This window comes from Cyprinus carpio, chromosome A5, assembly GCF_018340385.1.
Source record: "Cyprinus carpio isolate SPL01 chromosome A5, ASM1834038v1, whole genome shotgun sequence".
NCBI lineage: Eukaryota > Metazoa > Chordata > Actinopteri > Cypriniformes > Cyprinidae > Cyprinus > Cyprinus carpio.
In genome coordinates, this window is record NC_056576.1 from 37,448,137 (window position 1) to 37,468,498 (window position 20,362).

At 37.5% G+C, this 20,362-nt stretch overlaps 1 protein-coding gene across 1 annotated transcript in view; it reads right to left on the bottom strand.

Annotated features, from left to right (window-relative positions):
- Nucleotides 1-8,952: 8,952 nt before the first annotated feature.
- Nucleotides 8,953-20,362, bottom strand: part of LOC109061797 (aldehyde dehydrogenase, mitochondrial-like) — a 16,927-nt gene continuing 5,517 nt past the window's right edge. Inside the window, 11 exon segments of the mRNA XM_042757426.1 lie at nucleotides 8,953-9,271; nucleotides 9,503-9,520; nucleotides 9,522-9,542; nucleotides 9,544-9,625; nucleotides 9,724-9,881; nucleotides 12,068-12,232; nucleotides 12,410-12,594; nucleotides 13,508-13,582; nucleotides 14,282-14,342; nucleotides 15,140-15,280; nucleotides 17,369-17,473. Of these exon segments, the coding sequence (XP_042613360.1) occupies nucleotides 9,239-9,271; nucleotides 9,503-9,520; nucleotides 9,522-9,542; nucleotides 9,544-9,625; nucleotides 9,724-9,881; nucleotides 12,068-12,232; nucleotides 12,410-12,594; nucleotides 13,508-13,582; nucleotides 14,282-14,342; nucleotides 15,140-15,280; nucleotides 17,369-17,473 (1,044 nt within the window). The 3' untranslated portion in view covers nucleotides 8,953-9,238.

Consider the following 20,362-nt stretch of genomic DNA (forward strand, 5'->3'; position numbering starts at 1 on the left):
AGCTGAAGCAAGTACTTTCACCCATGTGAAGAAAGCCCCCCCAGGAATAAAAAGGTCCATCTAAACAGACGACACATTCACAATTATGAATGAATATCCCAATGCAGCACAACACACTCCATATAATAGTTATAACATTAACCTACATGTGACACTCTGGGTTTTTTTTTTAGTAATATTTTTTTGTAAAAAAAAACATACTACTTACTGATTGACCAAAAAGGAAGCACATTCCCAATCATAGGACCTCATAAGTCCAAGCGGACATGCCCAAGAAAGCCATTGCTTCCTCTATCCACATGCTTTGCCTACTTCCTCAGGTATAGTACCTGGCCCTAAATACTTCATCCATCAAAGATGATTAGCGCCCCCTAATGGTGTGGAAATAATATAACCGCCAAGGTAACAACGTTAAAGCTGTTACATTCCCCGCCGTCAGGGGGAAATTTGTTTCATAACCATGGCAAATTTTAAGATTCTGTACATGATTAGGTGTCACATTTATCAGGGTCTGGAGATTAAAACAATCTGCATAGTTTTTACAGGTCCCACGTTTTTTTCTTAACCCTGTTGCCGGACCTTTCCACTTGGCAGATAATTTTAGCCATTACCCCTTCCTCGCTCTGGATAGGGATGAGCCCCGTACCCAAAACCACCATCTCCTTTCTGGAAATGAGCTTTTTTTCGACGACTGCTGGTCATAGTATTTCTTCTGTGTTTGCTGAGCTGAGCTCGTTCCACGTTTAACACTTGACAAATGTTTAAGACAAGTTCACTTTGCTCTTGTCTCAAGTGTTGATGAATAGGGCAGGGATGACCTAGGATCTGGCGGTCCTCTGGAACGCACGCATCCATTGTGGCCTTTTTAGTCTCCTTCCTAGGGCTTATTTCCGCAGGAGTGAATCCATGCTTTCCCATGAAAGGCTAGAATTTGAGGGAAACCCTGAAATTCAGGAATCCATCTTGTCCCCCATAAGTTGTGATGGTCACCCACCAACAATATGAGGCAATCATTGTCCCTTCAAATTTCTGTTACCCCCCGCTCAAGTAAAGGTTAGTCTGGGGATGGTAAGCGGTTTGTTAGTTTGTTGTGAACAACGCCCCACTGTGGTTACACACACAAAACTGAGAAGTTTGAGAAGTAAACTGTGTTCCCCGAGCTCAGACACTAGGTATGCTGGTGGGCCCCCATCGACCGTAAAAATCTCTTCCACCAAAAATTCTTGCAATCTGCGGAGTTTTTTTTTTCCGCTGATCTTAAGTGGGAACCATCTCCACCCACTTAGAACAGTAATCTAAATACCCATGAACGATTACTCATTTTGCCTTGCTGCTTTTTTTAGGAAATGGGACCCCTTAGGTCAATACCTAGCATGAAACCAGGTTCAACTACAGTGTAATAATTGTAGCCTGACCCCGAGAGCCTTAGATGGGCGTGGGTTTTGTATCGTTGAGCATACCCTGGCATTCTTGCAATAATTCCACACATCTCTCCTTATGGTTGGTCCAGTAACAAACTGTTTCCAAAAAGCCGGAGAAGAGTTTTGTTTGAAGGCTTTCCAAGATGGTCCCACCTAAGCGGATTATTCATGAAGCATACTGGATAAAAGCCCGACGATGTTATTGGGTTGGGATGGATGACGTTTTGAAAGCTTTCTGCCCTATTCTGTCCATTCAGGAATCTACTTCTGGGGAAAAAAAGCCATTTTCAATTGTTATGATGTACCCTAGAAGTATCCAGAAGGCTGGGACTGGTCACGGATGGCAAGAAAACTAGGTCTTGTATGTTCTTGATACAATTATTTGGGCAACAGCAAATCTGAGTTAGATCGACTGGCATGCCTGGGCAGATACGAAGGTACTTGATTTAGGGCAATGAGATGATTAGTTGAAGTTTGTCAAACGTTTGGGATTCTAGAAAGCACATCTGGCACTATGTTACACTGGCCCTTTTTCTGTACTTGACAACAAAGTGGGAACCCTTTTGGAGCCGTTATGGTCCACCTGGACCAGACGTGATATGATGGCTTGGGATGGTTTAAAAGCCCAACGACCAAGCCTTGCCATGAATCAGTCTTATATTTTTAAAATATAGGCTTCCCTCTAAATAGGGTCGCCACTTTTTTTCAACATCCCACACCACTGCCCAAGAGCAACTCTTTTTCTGATACTGAGTAGTAGTGCTTTTTCTGCCCCTCTCAATAACCGTGATGCATAGGCAATGACAACGCTCAAGTTCCCTCTACTTCCCTGGTAAAGTACAGCTCCTAACCCTACTTCACTCCGCATCCGCGTTCTGGACTCTAAAAAGTTTCTTTTTCTTCCGGATCAGGACGCTTGCAGAAATGGGTGCTTTGGTTAAATCCCCATCCTTGAGTACCGATCCCAACGATTGCTGACACTGGCTACTCTGACCACAAACCAGGTTTTGTATTTTTTTTGTTTTTAGTGCATGAAGAGGGCCTGCTTTTTCTGAGAAGTTGGGGGAATGCAAAATTCTATGATACCAACCGGCTAACCCCACGAATCTTTGTACTTTCTTTCAGGGATTGATGCGTGGGAAAACAATCGAATAGCTGGAGAAACTTTGTCCGGATCAGTTTATTATTCCGCCCTCGCCTGAAACCAAGTTGAACGAGAACTTAAAGAGATTTTCTGACTATAAAATTGCATTTTTTTCATATTGAGGGTGGGAGACCAGCTTTTTGGATGGCAATGGAATACCTGTTGGATGTGCTTGAAGTGCTCTTGTTCGTCCTTGGAGTAGATCACCACATCGTCAATGTATACTCATACAGCGATTGTTCCCTTTCAGATCTCTAAGCACATGCTCCATTAAATCATTTTGGAAAGATGCTGCCGCATTTTTTTTTCAGGCCGAAAGGTTAAACGCCGGAATTCATATAACCCCTGATGAAGTCACAAAGGCTGTTTTATGAATGCTGTCAGGAATCCATGTCCTAGTTGCCAAACTACCACTCTTCCAGATCAAGGGTACTGAAACACTGAGGGCAACCATGCGAATGGCCTCCCACCATGCATGAGACTCCCACAAATGTCCCCCCCTTGAATCTGTGGGCATTGGGTTTACGCATCCAAAGGTGTCTTGGTGCCATTAACACCGACGATGAGTCCACACCCACAAATAAACGTGTCCCCACCATCTTTCTTTTTGGTACCCACAACTACCGGTGAAAAAGCCCCCCCCCCCCCCCCAAGCTGAGGTAAAGATGGACGTATGATATGTTTAATCTAAACATCTCTTTTACCCTGTTCATCAATGAAAGCTTTTGCTTCTCCTTTGACACGCGATAAGCTCTTTTCCTTACAGGCACCGTCATCAGTGGTAAGGATTCGATGTTTAACCAATGCTGTATGAACCCGATGTCATGAGCTACAAACTGTAGGCCACCCCCAACAAATCAGACCTTCCCAACTGAAATCTGCCCCTGTATGCTAGTGTCGGCTTGGGCCAGTCAGACTATGGGATAGCCTGAAAGATCTCTTCATTGCGTGATGGTAAAGACAGGGCAAGGTAGAAATGGGACAGTATGTGTCATCGGGGTGGGGATCCTGCCAGATAAAGGGATGGATAAAACCCCCTCCAATCTCCGTCTGGTGGGTAAGGTATCCTGAACAAGCTGAAAATCTATCACCATTTTTCTGATTTCAACAAAAAGTCCCATTCCCAATATAACAGGTACTGCCAGGTCAGAATCGTTCCTCTTGTATAATCAATGCTCCACGGGAACATCATGCAGTTTTGGTTATCCAGAGTACCTTCCCTATTTTGCAGCTTGATGATGGCCGTGTGGCCAGAAGAAACGTTTGCCCTCCGCTTGATCACAAAACTTTTCCCTTACTTAACAACTGATTCATCAGGGACTTTTGCATTAAAGATAAAGTACCCTACCAGTATACAACGAGTGGCATCTATCCGTTTACCTTGAATGTTAAGCGGAATGGTGAGATTTCTGGGATATAGGCTGCAAATACTCTTTAAAGTTTTTGCAAACCACTCGTAGTATAGGATGGAGTGTTTTTTCTTTGTAATTCCCCCCTGACTCACAACATTTTTCCCTTACCGCCTGCTCATCCGCGTTCACTCATGCTCCAGTACTTCTAGATTGACTCACCAATGGGTCTCTTTCAACTTGCATTCCAACCCGAACCAGCTCGTCTGGACTGACTGCAGATTCCCTCTTAAACAGACTGGCAAGCCGAGGGTGGTTGCCAGTTCCTCAATATGGGCCTGAATTCATCTCCTTTTCAGCCATTCCCTTTTTTTCCACCTTAAACACAAGGCACGGTAATGGAACGCATAGTCTTCTAAAACTTTCATTCACCCCTTGCCTCCTTTCCCATGAGCTTTCGCTCATGGCCACTACCTCATAATCTTTCATTTAGGAAGGGCTTGAAGAAAAGACTCTTTAAAACTGCTGCAATCATGTGACTCTTTTCTTCTCCGCAGACCACCAATCTTTGTCTGTGTGACTCAAAACAGCGTCAGGGAAGCTATCTGTTTCTTCATCTGTCAATGGTCGGACCAGCAAAATACTCCTCACAGCGTTCAATGAAGGCAAGTGGGTCTTCATCGGAGTGATTGCTGAATTTAGGGAATTCAAGCCTTAACAGGTGGATTATTAAACATTACGTGTTCCTGACATACTGTCCGCAGTACAATAGGGTATAGAGAATGAATGTCTTTTGGCAGATTTTGTTATAACAGTGTCTACTCTCATGGATTGATGAGGGGTTGACTTGTTTGGGTGGTATATATCTGTTGTTTTTAACGATTTATCTGCTGGTCTCGCCTTTTTAGACAATCCACCATAGATTTTACCCAGATCTTGCACAAGCATCATCTAGGTATTTTTTCACCCTTCCACATTCACGATCAACATGATATGACACTTTTTCTTCAGTGGATCTAAACCGCTCCTCACATTCCTGTATGGACATTTTGTTCTCTCACCTGTTGTTGAAGGTTACTGACATTTTTTTCCAAAGGCATTCAAGGCGGGTTACTAAGCTCCTTAATTATGGTTGACTTATTGGACTCTGATTCATGTAGTCTCAGGATCTTCATAGACCTCTGGGGGGTGGAGGAGTGGGTAGTTGATAAAACTTCATCAGGATCTTCCCCACCAAGCTCCATCTTCCTCATCTGAAATATATAATCGAGACTAATAAGTATGGATCAGCTCCTCCTTAATGGCTCTCGATGTGCTCTAAACGATGATGCATGAACAAAAAAAAGAAAAGTCCTGGGTCAGGTACAGGAACATCCCCTTCGAAAGCCTTTGAACTAGACAATGATTTAAGTGAAACCCATCAGTAGCAAACAAGTACCTTAAAGCCTTCCCAGTCCCTGTTCGGGCGCCATTTATATAACCACTTCTCCTTTTTGGACTTATGTTATATAGATCAGTAAGTAGAGACGGCAAGGCTTGATATTAACTTTAGGTAAAGATAAAAAAGACTAGTTTGCTTTGGTTTACCCAGCTATATTTCTGAAAAATCAGACACAAGCTTTATGCTTATAATGTATTCTACCCAACTCCAAATCTCAAAACGTGTACATTATACAAAAAAAATAAACAAAACAAAATATATAAACAGGTAAAAAAACAAGAAAACATCAGTTACATCAGTCGTCAGACAAAAAATGGTAAGCGTTTGGGGATCTGGACTGGAAAAGTAAATATAAAAATAGCTGAAGGTGAAATCCGACAAGCTTGGTAATGGATGAAATGTCCTTGCAAAAAGTCCCCCTTTTAATTTGATAGTCCCAATGTTGCAGATAGGAAACAGAGATCCTCCCGTCTTCCACAAGTGCAATCCAAACCCTCTAGTGCTCACGTTAAATGTCCAGGTTGGCGTCATATAATCCCAACTCCCAACCATAAAGCAGCAAAGTTAGCTGAAGCAAGTACTTTCACCATGTAAGAAAGCCAGGATAAAAAGGTCCCATCTAAACAGACGCACACATTCACAATAGCATTGAGCAGTGACTATCCCAATGCACGTTTAACACACTCCATATAATAGTTATACCAGTTACCTACTGTACACTCTGGTTTTATTGTGAATATTTGGAAAAAACAAAAAACATACTACTACTGATTGACCAAAAAGGAAGCAAATTCCTCAATCATAGGGACCTCATAAAGTCAAACGGAATAGCCCAAGAAAGCCATTGCTTCCTCTATCCACATGCTTGCCTACTTCCCAGTGTTTTATAGTGTGTTGTTACCTGGGCTAAGTATTTACTTACTAATCCATAATTGATGATTAGCGCCCCTTATTAAGGTGTTCTGTGTTCTGTGGAAAAAATATAACATGTGCCAAGGTGGTAAAACCGTTAAAGCGTTACAGAATTGTCTCTATTGTAACATGAAAAAACATTGCCATAATTGAAAAGTAATAAAAATTTTTTTAGAATTTTTTGTTTATTTTTAATGGGAGACACTGATCATAAATATTACATACATATTAAATAGTACCACATGAAATTCTCTCATAAAATAAATAAATATAAAAAAATAATATTTATTGTAAACAAAAATAAATTACATTGATTACACTGAAAAACAAAAGAAGTAAACATTTCAGGTGTCTGGTTTACTTTTGACCATGAAACAACCACAAGTGTGAACTCCCAAATGAACAAATACCAGAGGGTTTGTAATAAGCAATGCAAGTTACTTTTTGTTTTTCCCACGATTATTGACTGATGTTGAGAGATGTAAGGAGTAAGTGTGGTATGAGGAACAGCTCCCAGTCATGACCCTGCACAAAGCCCTGCAGAGAGTTGTGCGCTTAGCTGACGCGCTCTCAGGGTCTGCTCTTCCCTCTCTGCAAGACATTTACCTCCAAACGCTGCAAAAGCAGGCAGTTAAAAATAATCAAGGACTCCATCCACTCCCAGTAACCATCTTCTCACTTTACTGCCATCTGGTAAGCCGCTTCCGTAGCCTGATGGCAAAAAACTGAGAGACTTAGGAGGAGTTTCTTCCCCCAGGTCATCAGACTCCTAAACTCAAAACGCAGCCTCTTAAACATCTTCATGTCTCCACTTAATATTCACTTTATCAGTAAGATATTCATCATTCACTACCTCACATTGACATACTGAAAGTGTCAACCTGTTTGCACATTTGCCTCTTGTAACATTCCTGTGTATCTTAATATTTAAGACTACAGTTTACTTTCATGCACATTATTTTCCACTATAGATTTAATTCTACACGATACATCTCTTTATATATTTTATATTTTATTCTTATTATTTTTATTGTTTACTTTTATTTCATTCTTTCAAAGCTATATTTTGTATATTTTCATCTGTGTTGTATTCTTTAATAATTGCACTGTCCATGGAGCGGACCTGACTCACATTTCACTGCTGGTTATATATGCTCTATATAATTGTGTATGTGACAAATAAAAACTCTTGAATCTTGAATCTTGAAGTGCAGAGGAATAATTTCACTTTTGGTGTGAAAGGGCCTTTATAAGCTGCCACAAAAAATATAACTTTAGGGTTTATGTTATTAAAAAAACATAAGTCAGCCCAGCCCAAAACAAAAAGTAATGCAAAAGTATTGTAACACATCACTTTCCATAAAGAGCAACTAATGCAATTAGTTACTTTTTTATAGAGTAACAAAATACTGTAATGCCTTACTTTTAAAAGCAACTTTCCACGACACTGCAAATAAAAACAAATATTACAAATTAACATGGTAGTCCAAGGGCCAAGGCACTAATGTCTTTAACATACAAAAAACATGGATTATAATGGGCCACAATTTTATTTTATTTTTATTTGATTTTTTTTTTAAGTCAGAGAGATAACAGAGTAGGGTGTTATTGGTGAAGAAAGAAATAACGGAGACACTGCATAGAACAATTCTAAATGAAGTTAATCATAAAGTCTACATAACACAAATAAATGTTTAAACACTGTAAAAACCAAACAAAATGAGTGCTTTGTATGTTAATAGGTATAAATACTCACCATACTAAGCTCTTTTTATCCTTCTATACTCTACAACAGAGTCGACTCAGAATAATAAGTTGGGCTTATGGAAAGATGATAGTTCTTGTCACAAATAGGCTGATATTTATGGTTTACAAACCACACACAATTGCTTCTTTCTGTAAGCCTCTATTAGTCCTGCACAATTAATCGAATTTCTAATCGCGATTACAGTTATGGATGTCATGATTACGTAATCGTTCTAAGCAGCAATTAATCGTTCAAAGTCCACTTACGTTATTCTGATTGCTTAAGATGCATTTTTTTTTCTTTCTACTATGTTATCTTAAGGGTTTTCCCCATGATTTTAATTTTTAGTTTTACAATTATTATCTTCGTATAAACATTACAATACCATTCATATTTTTACTTTTTTAGAATTTAAAGAAGAAACCAATCTGATGTATAGTTGACAATTTGAGGGCTTAATACTACAAAGTTTTTCAGTAAGAGGTGTTTGCAGCTTATTTAATTTTCATATAAAAATACGTGGCATGCAGTTGCATCAAAACAATGGTATAAACATCATTCAACGCTAATTAATAAATCACAGTTACCATTTCAAGGGAATAAATCGATAATTAGTTTGTTTTTTTGTCATAAGTGTGCAGGGCTAGCCCTAGCAACTATATATAATAAAAATCAGAAACATTTTCTTTTTAAGGTGGGCAATCATATCTAACAATAAATGCTGCAAAATCATGGACAACCACTTGTAATGTTTTGATATTTATTTCTTTTGCCAGTTATTTACGTTATTACAAAAAAATATATAATCAGAAAATGACAAATATTAAGAATAAATGAATAAATGAGAAAATGAATAAAACAAACACAAATATTACACAAATCACTACACAGATGCAAATAATCGTAGTCATTATGCTGTCTATATATTGCGATATAATGCTGGAATTAAACAGAATAAAGTCAGCCCAATACAAATCCTTTTGTCTGGTGGATAATCACAGCAATAACTTCCCTAAAATCAACTATACGTGACTAACTAATCATCACTGATAGAACTTTACTTTTACAGAAGAGAATTTGTAATAAACGCATATTATTTTTCAGTTCACATTAGCAAATTACTCGTGTTGATGGATGAGAATCAGAATAATGTTCATTTTTTTAAATAATGCCTACCATGACTCTTATAATTATGTGATGGCTTCCTTAAATGAATTCATCCATTTACGAATTTTTCTGAGGGACCTTAATTGTAACCTGTGGAGGAAAGAGTTAGTGAATAATAAAAAGAAAATGACAGAACAAATAGCTGCAATGTGGAGACTGTGGACTAGATATACATCTAGAACACTCTACTTGAGATCTTTTAATTTGAAATAAGCGACTGTTTATAAGACAGATACAGGCATGATATTTATAGTTTACAATAAACAGAGACATAAGAATAATGAGTGCACTTTTAAAGATCTGATGGCAAAAGCGTCGTACCGTTTTGACCTCTGTGTAGTTCTTGTCTCAGTCCGTACTCCTCCTAACTCACGACGGCCGATTCCTGAGGCCTTGTATCCCCCGAATGGAGCCTGAGCTCCAAACACGTCGTAACAGTTAATCCTAATGAAATAAAATGACAAGCACAAACCACATTTCAGAAAACTGAATATCTAAGGTATCAAGTTCCCTTAAAATAACGAAGCACATCCCATGCTCACCACACAGTGCCAGCGCGCAGGCCGTTGGATATGTAATGGGCCTTGTCAATGTTTTGGGTGAAAACAGCAGCTGCAAGGCCATATTTGCTGTCATTGGCTCTCTCAATCACTTCATCTAAAGATTTAAACTTCAGAATTTGCATCACGGGTCCAAAGATCTGACAGAAAAGAAAGGGACTAGCATGTTCTCTCATTTTACTGGATGTAAATCTTACAGAAAAATGGAATGGATAGAATTCATAATCAAATTAATATAGAAATAATGCATCTATTCATCTTTTGCATGCATACAGAATGCCAAAAAATTGTGCATTTTATGATGTTACTGCAAGTTAATCTAGGGATGCACCGATATGAAAATTTTGGCCGATACTGATAACAGGATATATATTTTTTTTTTATTTGAAAGCTGATGACCGTTACGTTGGCCGGATAAATCTATATCCAAATTTTTATATACTTTTTGAGAGCCTGATCACAAAAAAAAGGTCACTCTCATCATTAAAAGCCACATCCCAAACACCTAAACATAAGCAGCCTAGTTTAAACAGTATACATTTTAAAAATAGTTTTACTCTCCCATTACCAAATTTCATCATAAAAAGTCTTACAAATAAATAAAATAATGCATAAATAATGCAAACAAATCATCTTAAGTCAAGTGTTTCTGAAGGAAATAATGCATTATTTATCACCTTTAAGATATCGGCCAAATCTTCTTATCGGGACAATGCCGATAACAGAAAAATTTAGCATTTATCGGCCGATACCGATATGGTGGCTGATATATTGTGCATCCCTAGTTAAAACTATGTAAAATGGCATTTTATATTAATTCAAAACAACAGGTATAGCTCCTTTGAGGTAAATGAGGTAAAAGGCACTAAAAACCTCACATTATTAAGGTTATATTGATGTGATTGGTGATCTCCCAGTTTGTTAACCGATGCTGCATCTGAATTTGTGTAACACCAAGTTTGTACTGCATTTGATGATATATGCATGCATATAATATTAATTCAATCTGCACACGGTGACTGACAGCTGTAAAACTCTGAAAGTGATTCCATTACATCAGGGCCAGTAAGCACTTGGCTTAAAATTTGCATAGTCACATTTTTTTTCTACAGGTTTTTCTACATAGTGTTTTTCACAGTGCAGACTGTTTCAAATAACCTTTTTTCCAGATAATTGTGTGCCTTATTTTCTGCAAGCTGACACTATGACACCTCACATCAGAGTTGTGTAAATTTAAAATGCCTTTTAAATTCCAATTTATTTCTTGAATTTGATATGAATTTGATTTAGGAAGCAAAGGAGATGCAGAATTACAATACATTTTGAATGAGTGTGTATGGAAGAAAAAGAAGTGTCTTATTTAGAAGTAAAAAAAAAAAAAAAAAAAAAAAAAACTTTAAAAAAGGCTTGATTTTTAAAGATTTTTATTTAATAGAGCAACCGTGAAAAAAAAAAAAAAAAAAAAATTTCCCAGATTGCAATATCTGTGTTGAAATTCTTTGTATAGCAATTCATTAAATTCCTCTTCCTGTTAAATCGCAATTCATTACCATATTTGATGTTTATAAGCCTAAATTAAATCTGTCAATCATATCGAGTGGTTGTGTCTCTTCAGAAGACTTGGATTAATCTGCTCAATTCATATAGATTACATTTACAATATCTTTATGAACTTTCTGAAGTTGAACATTTTGGTTGCGTGGAATTTCAATGGATGGACAGAAATAAGAGAAAACCATCTCTATTTGTGTTCCGAAGTTGTAGAAGTTATATGGATTTTTTAAATCCATATATTAAAGTTAACTAAAAAAAATATATTTGCAATAAAATAAATGTTAACTGAAATAAAATTAAACATACATAAAAAAAATCCCTTAAACTTATTTCAATTCAGCAAGCTTCCAAAGTAACATTTCTCATTTTCATTCCGTACGTGATGTACTGAACTAACTAAAACTGTCATAAAAATTTATAAAAACTATATACACAAATAAAAAAGGTAAAAAACATACATCAAAATGACTAAACCTTAAACTAAAATTGAAATGGAAAATACAAAAAGTAAAAACAAATTTTAATTTCTTAAGCTCAACCAACTTACACTAATTACTGATGCTAATATTTATTAATTGTCGTTAATACTAATTATTTAGTTAGCACTGATTATTCATGCAGGAAATATTAAATAAACACTTCTGGAAAGCAAGATGAATGGAATCCCACTAGATCTCGTGTGTAAGTTTAGTGAGAGCTGAAAACACAAAATCTTGAAGTGAATGGAAAGCCCTTTTCTTAGTAATGTGTTGAATACTTAAAGTACACCCACCTCCTCCCGAGCAATGGTCATGTCATCTTTAACATCTCTGAAGATGGTAGGCTGGATGAAGTAACCGTGGTCAGCCGCCGCCTCACCGCCACACATGAGCTTAGCACCATCACGCTTCCCGCTGCTGATGTAGCCAAGAATCTTCTGGAACTGTTCCTCATCCACCTTCAGAGAGGAATAATGATGGATGCAATATCAGAGCCATGCTGATCATACATTAGTTCCATGCATGTTCTTAGAAGAACAAGTCAATAGGATGTCCTTACGCAAACACACATGCAGAATTGTTTAAACTAAAATATGATACAAACAGGTTTATAGGTTTGAGACACAGAACTGTACCTGGGGGCCCTGCTCCGTGTTCAAGTCAAAGGGGTCTCCCACAGTCCTCTTCTTAGCTCTCTCTACGCTCCGCTCAACAAACTCATCGTAGATGCTCTCCTGCACATACGTGCGAGAGCCTGCACAGCAGCACTGGCCTTGATTGAAGAACAGGGCGAAATGAGACTGCTCCACTGCCTCCGCCACTGCAAACGCAAATATCCTTTCATTGGAAAGATCGACACACTGATGTACTCTTAGAAAAGGGTCGCTTTCTTTCTTCTGTAGAACACAAAAGAAGGTATTTTAAGAAACGTCTTAGTGTTTTTTGTCCATACAATGGACGTTACTGCTGTCCAGTGTTATTTTGGACCAAACTGACTTTGATTTTATTGGCAAAAAAAAAATCTAAATATCTTCTTTTGTGTTCTACTGTTTATAAGAAAGCCATACAGGCTTAGGACGATCTGAAGGTGAATAAATGTACAATCCCTGTATGCAGGACCGGCCCGTGGGTTTGTGGGATCATCAAAAATGTGCCCCATCAATACAAACATAATAGAAAAAACCAAATGACCAATACAAGAATAAGAACTGCACTGAAAAACAAATGATGATTTAAAAAAACAACAAAAAAAAAAACACTGTAGTTAAAAATCAATGAAAACCAATCAAAAAATTTTTAGCTTAAAAATAAAGTCGATTTAAAAATAAGGCATACAAATATAGGGACTACAAAAAATGAGAAATAATTATAAATATAAGTAAAGACTATATATTATAAGTATATGGAGGTCTTACATTTATATAAGTATATGTAGGTACAGATTCATTGGCCACATTTTGGCTCTGATTTTTTTTACAATTGATTGCCCAGATTATTGAGAAAATATGATAAGCCTTTGGCAACAGAAGTGCTGTTTCTGCCATGCTTTAAACACAAAATAATCATTTCTGGTAGGTACAGGTCGAGCAAAAAGGGGAACGATGTGGTGCATTTCTGTAAACTTGAGGGAATTTTTTGAGAAAGGTTTGAAATCGGTGGAAATTAAAGGAATAGTCCACCCCAAAATGAAAATTTAGTCATTAGTCACTTAACGTCAGGATGAAAGGACTCACTATTAGCATCTGACAGAATGATGTTTGGACTCTTTCCTCCCAGCTCCAGTGTGACCTTCTTCAGATTACTGGAAACTCGATGCTTTCAGGATGAGGTGACCTACCTAGAAAACAACAAGATGACACTCCAGTTAACAGACAAAACAAATTTACTGTGAATTGCAAATATATTATCAAAGCCGAGGTTTTCGCAATATCAAAATTACACAGAACTAGTGCATTTATACATATAAAACTCAATATAGTAGTATTTTTAGGCTGCATTTACACCATACTGAACCATGATTTTGAAACAAATCAGATTTTTCCCACCTGCTGACATTTATTTATTAAGCCATAACTGACTATATTTACATTAAAGGGACAGTTCACCCAAAAACGAATATTCTGTCCTCATTTACTCACCATCAATTCATTCCAAACCCATAAGACTTCCCTTCATTTTCAAAACACAAATGAAGATATTTTAAATGAACCCCCAGAGGTTTTTGTGTCTCTACTGAAAATTTTTTCATTTCTAAGGGTTTTAGGGTTTTCCAAGATTTTTGGTTCATTATTTTGGGTTTAAAGCACACGATGGTGAGCAAATAATGAACTATCCTCACCAAGATGTGCATTCTGACTAAAAACACATGCAAAAGTAGATGCTTCACAAAAACATTTGTTTAATTTCTATATTTTGCTTTAGTGTGCCGTTTTAAGTTTCTAGACACTAAATTATTAATAAATATTCTAATAACGCAGTGAGATTTTTATAAGATCAAGGAGTCCTACTTTCATAATTATCTTTGTTAGATCGTGTATATTTTTTTGAATTGTCGAGAGTCTCTAGTTCCTATTTAAATAAAATACAAATAATAATAACATACCATTCACAGTGTATATATATATATATATATAATATATATATATATATAATAATAACATAGAATTTTGTTATTGTAAATATTTTTAAGTCTCTGGGGTATATTTTTAAAAATAGCCAAAAATACACTGTATGGGTCAAAATTATTGATTTTTCTTTTATGCCAAAAATCATTAGGATATTAAGTAAAGATCATGTTCCATGAAGACATTTTGTACATTTCCTACCATAAATATATCAAAACTTAATTTTTGATTAGTAATATGCATTGCTAAGGACTTCATTTGAACAACTTTAAAGATAATTTTCTTAATATTTTGATTTTTTTTTTTTTGCACCCTCAGATTCCAGATTTTCAAATCTGATCTTTACACTTAAGATTGGTTTTGTGCTCCAGGGTCACACACACACACATATACATATACATATATTATATATATATATCTATATATATATATATATATATATATATATATATATATATATATATATATATATATAAATATAAATTTATGCATTTCAAAATGACAGGAACAAGTGTGGAAATTATAACAAGGAACCAAAAGAAATTTTTTAAAATCCAATTTTCTAAAATGACATAATACATTGTACTAAGTAAGGAAAGATGCACTGAAATGTTTAGATGTTTAAATTGTATAATTCATATAATTGTTAGTCTTTCATTTTGCTGAATCATACTGACAGCATTCTGCTTTTAATAAATCAGCTCAGAGTCTATGAGGGTGAAGGTTGTTTGAGAGACTCACAGCTAAATAAGCAGCATCTCTCTCGATGCAGTCTGCCAATCGGCTCAAGAGCAGCCCGCGGTGGGACGCATCCATACGCCGCCAGGGAGACCCCAGCTTAAAGGCATCTTTAGCAGCCTTGACAGCTTTCTCCACATCCGCCTGCATGCAAAACACATGGGAGAGAAACATAGACTGAAAACGACATTTTGACATTATGTTTGTGAGGTAACGTTAGTTCAGTTTAAGCCGGCTATTTGATATGTGTTAAATAAATACGCACAGCTATTTTTATGCCTGTGCTGGTGCAGGAAAGTCAAGCAGACGCGTGTTTATCAGAGAGAGCGAGGAGGGGGTTGTTAAATAAACACAGCTGAGGAGTCAAATAAAAGTTCAGTTAGGGTTAAAGGGATAGTTCACCCGAAAATAAGAATTCTGTCATCATTTACTCACCTTCCACTTGTTGTTTCTTCTGCTGGACACAAAAGAAGATATTCTGAAGAATGCTGGTGAACAAACAGCTGGCGGTAGCCATTGACATCCACAGTATTTTTTCCATACTATGGAAGTCAATAGCTACCGTCAACCTGCATTTCATTTTAGGCTGAAATATCCCTTCAAGACATGTTCCTGTCTGTTCTCATATACAAAGAACTAAATAGGAATATATCAAATAAAATTATAAACACACTGATGGTTATAAGTCAGTTGAGGCATTTAATGTTCACCAAGACTGCATTTATTTATTTGATCAAAAATACAGTAAATACAGTAATACTGTGAAATATAATTATCTAAAATAGCTGTTTTCTATGTGAATATATTGTAAACTGTAATTTATTTCTGTGATGTGCAGCTGTATTTTCAGCATCATTACTCCAGTCTTCAGTGTCACATGATCTTCAGAAATCATTCTAATATTTGCTGCTCAAGAAACATTTATTTTTTCTTATTTCAAATAAATGCTGCTCTTTTAAACTCTCTATTCATCAAAGAATCCAGAAAAAAATGGTTTCCACGACAATATAAAGCAGTTTTCAGCTGCTGAACTGGATACTTCATCTGGATGCTTTAACATTGATAATAATCAGAAATGTTTCTTGAGCAGCAAATATTAGAATGATTTCTGAAGATCATGTGACACTGAAGACCGCAGTAATGATGCTGAAAATACAGCTGCGCATCACAGAAATAAATTACAGTTTAACAGATATTCACTTAGAAAACAGCTATTTTAAATTGTAATAATATTTCACAATATTACTCATTTTTTCTGTTTTTTTTTTAATCAAATATATGCAGCCTTGATGAGAAAAAGAGACTTCTTTCAAAAACAAATTTATTCTATTCAGATTATAGACAACAGACCCCCAGTGTATTTATTTAATTTATACATATAATAAAACTATAACTTACGATATTTAAAAGTCATGATTTTAACTTTTTTAAAAGAGAGCTCTACATGTTTCCTTAAATAGTGTAAATTACCAACTTTGTCCGGCATATCCTACCAAGGTGGTGGATTTCCGGTCCCCTCCTCTTCTACTATATAATGAATATCTATTCTGGTGTTGCTGTTATAAGCAATGTCTATATTTTGTATCTGAGAGGTGGCTGAGGGTCTGACTTGTGTTAGGAATGCAGTAACAGGGTTTACTCATTCAACCTTGAAGGGAAAAGACATTGCCTATGTTTCATCTAATGGCGTATTTGCAGGAATCATGCCGAAGGAACAGTCTCCAGGAGCATCAACAGCTGCCCAGATGAGAAACGTCCCTCACAAGATCCATGACCCTTATGATAGTTGCTTACGAATGGAACGAAGATACCATCGTTAGATAATTACATTTGCGTAAAGAAATGAACACCATGTTGGATGTTGCTAGAATTGACTGTACTGTTATCATCAAATAAAACTAAAAGTAGTCATGATTATTTTACAATTTTGCTAGCCTTTGATTTTATTTAATACAAAAGAAGTTCTATTTGATTTGTGACTGGAGTGAAACTTAAATTCAGGTCAATCAGTACTTCATACAAAGCTATCATGTTACTTCAAAAGACTTCACCCTTTTCAATTTGCTGTATAGAGAAAAATAAACACTTTAAGCTCAACCGGTTTAACCTGACCAGATGAAAAGAGTTTACCAGCTACGACCAGCAAACCCGCTGCTGTAGGACATTTTTATCTGGCACAGATGTAGTTGGATTTTCAATTTAAAAATCTAAAATCTAAATTCAAACCCTTACCTTCTCGCCCTCTGCGACCTGACAGATAACCTCAGCCGTAGCAGGATTGATGGTTGGAAAAGTCTTCTTGCTTACTGCATCATGCCACTCATTGTTGATGAAAATCTGCAAGAAAAATGAAACACACTGACGTGTGATTTGGATGTGGATAAGGATAACGTGATACAGTATATCATGAGAGTATCCTGAGAAGATCAGAAGATCAGAGCTGGGTAGGTTATAAGACATATTAGAAAACAACAGATTATCATAATTCGATAACTTCAAAACGGAAATTATGGAAATAATACATATAGACCCCTTAAAAGTTTGTAAACATTGCAACGTCTCCGGGTGGGCGGGGCTTAGCTGGAGGCAAAAAGAGGCGCGGACGCAATGTAGACAAGCGTAAACTATCACGTTTTAGGAGGGATTTATTAAACATGGATGCAGAAGAAGGTTCAGAACTGTCCGAATATGTACAGTCACTGACTCTGCGGGACCGTGACAAAAAAAATAATAATAAGAAAAGTGGGAGTTAGCATACATTTATCAATTAATTCAGTTGATCACTCAGTTCACTGACCAAACTGGTTATCTGACCAAAATATAATGACGAGTGGATAACATTCCAGTAGCCTAATTTATTTATTTATTTTTAGCTAAGCCTGTTGTAGTTCTTGTATCTTGTTCTCATTGGAAACATTTTAACCAGGTTTTGGATATTTCCTAGACAACATATGAATTACTTTCGGGTGGTTTGGGGAATTTTGTCAAGGCTTATTGTCTAATGTAACCTATCGCTGGGCTAACTATGATTAGCAATGTGGATTATTTTTAGAGACCATCCAAAGGATGGCACACACATCTATCGCTGTATGTTTGTTTAACATTTAAGCTAGCTAGTGCGCTGAAGGTTGGCGACTTTTCACCTATAAAACATAAACTTGCTGATTTTGTACTAGATAAAAACCACCAACACACCAGTACTACATATGCATAGATTATTTTACCTAATATGAAGTGTGCACTGCAAACACGAGCATTATTTATGATCGTCTCTGTCTAGTCTGTACGCCGTATTGCATTCAACCACAATTTTCTTCTTGATTTCTGTGAAGGAATGTCGGCCGGGATCCGGTGAAACTTTAGTTTTGAACCAGAAGTGCTGTTCCTTCTATTCTGGCAGCCAAAAACACAACAAGACGACATTTTTAAGTCAAAACCTCAAACTTTTAGCGCGCCTGCTATGAGTTCTTCCTTATGTTTTGCCTCCAGCTAGAGCGGTGACGTCACAGTGACGTAGGCGATTAAGGGCTCAGGCTAAACAAATGTATTTTAAGAAATCAATGGATTGCGTGACATGTGGCCAAATATGGTGTCCCATACTTTCAATTTGTGCTCTGCATTTCACCCCTCCTAGTGCGCGCACACACACACACACACACACACACACACACACACACACACACACACACATACAGCAGTGAACACACACACACACACAGCAGTGAACACACACACACATAGACACACACACACATACAGCAGTGAACACACACACACAGCAGTGAACACACACACACACACATAGACACACACACACATACAGCAGTGAACACACACACACACACATACAGAAGTGTATACAGCAGTGAACACACACACACAGCAGTGAACACACACACACACACACACACACATACAGCAGTGAACACACACACAGACACAGCAGTGAACACACACACACAGCAGTGAACACACACACACACACACACACATACAGCAGTGAACACACACACACAGCAGTGAACACACACACACCACACACACACACATACAGCAGTGAACACACACACACACATATACAGCAGGTGTGACACACACACACACACAGCAGTGAACACACACACACACACATAGACACACACACACACATACAGCAGTGAACACACAAACACACACATATACAGCAGTGAATACACACACACAGCAGTGAACACACACACACACACACATACAGCAGTGAACACACACACACAGCAGGTGAACACACACACACACACACACACACACACACACAGCAGTGAACACACACACACACACACACACAACATATACAGCAGTGAACACCACACACGCACAGTAGTGAACACACACACACACCACACACACACGCACAGTAGTGAACACACACACACACACACACACACACACACACACACATACACACAGCAGTGAACACACACACACACACACACACACACACACATATACAGCAGTGAACACACACACACACACATACATATACAGCAGTGAACACACACACACACACAGCAGTGAACACACACACACACACACACACACACACACAGCAGTGAACACACAGCAGCATACACCACACACAACACATTTTTTTTTTTTCACACACACACACACACACACACACACACACGCACAGTAGTGAACACACACACACACCACACACACACACACACACATATACAGCAGTGAACACACACACACACACACACACACAGCAGTAAACACACACACATGCACAACACACACACCACAGTGAACACACACACACACACACACACAGCAGTGACACACCACAGTACAACACACACACACACCACACACACACACACAGCAGTGCAGCAGTGAACACACACACACACACACACATATACAGCAGTGAACACACACACACACACACACACACACACACAGTGAAGACACACACACACAGCAGTGAACACACACAGCAGTGAACTCACACACACACACCGCAGTGAACACACACACACACACAGCAGTGAACACACACACAGCAGTGAACACACACACACACACACACACACCGCAGTGAACACACACACACACACACACACACACACACACACACAGCAGTGAACACACACACACACACACAGCAGTGAACACACACACACACACACACACACACGGAGCAGTGAACACACACACACACACACACAGCAGTGAACACAC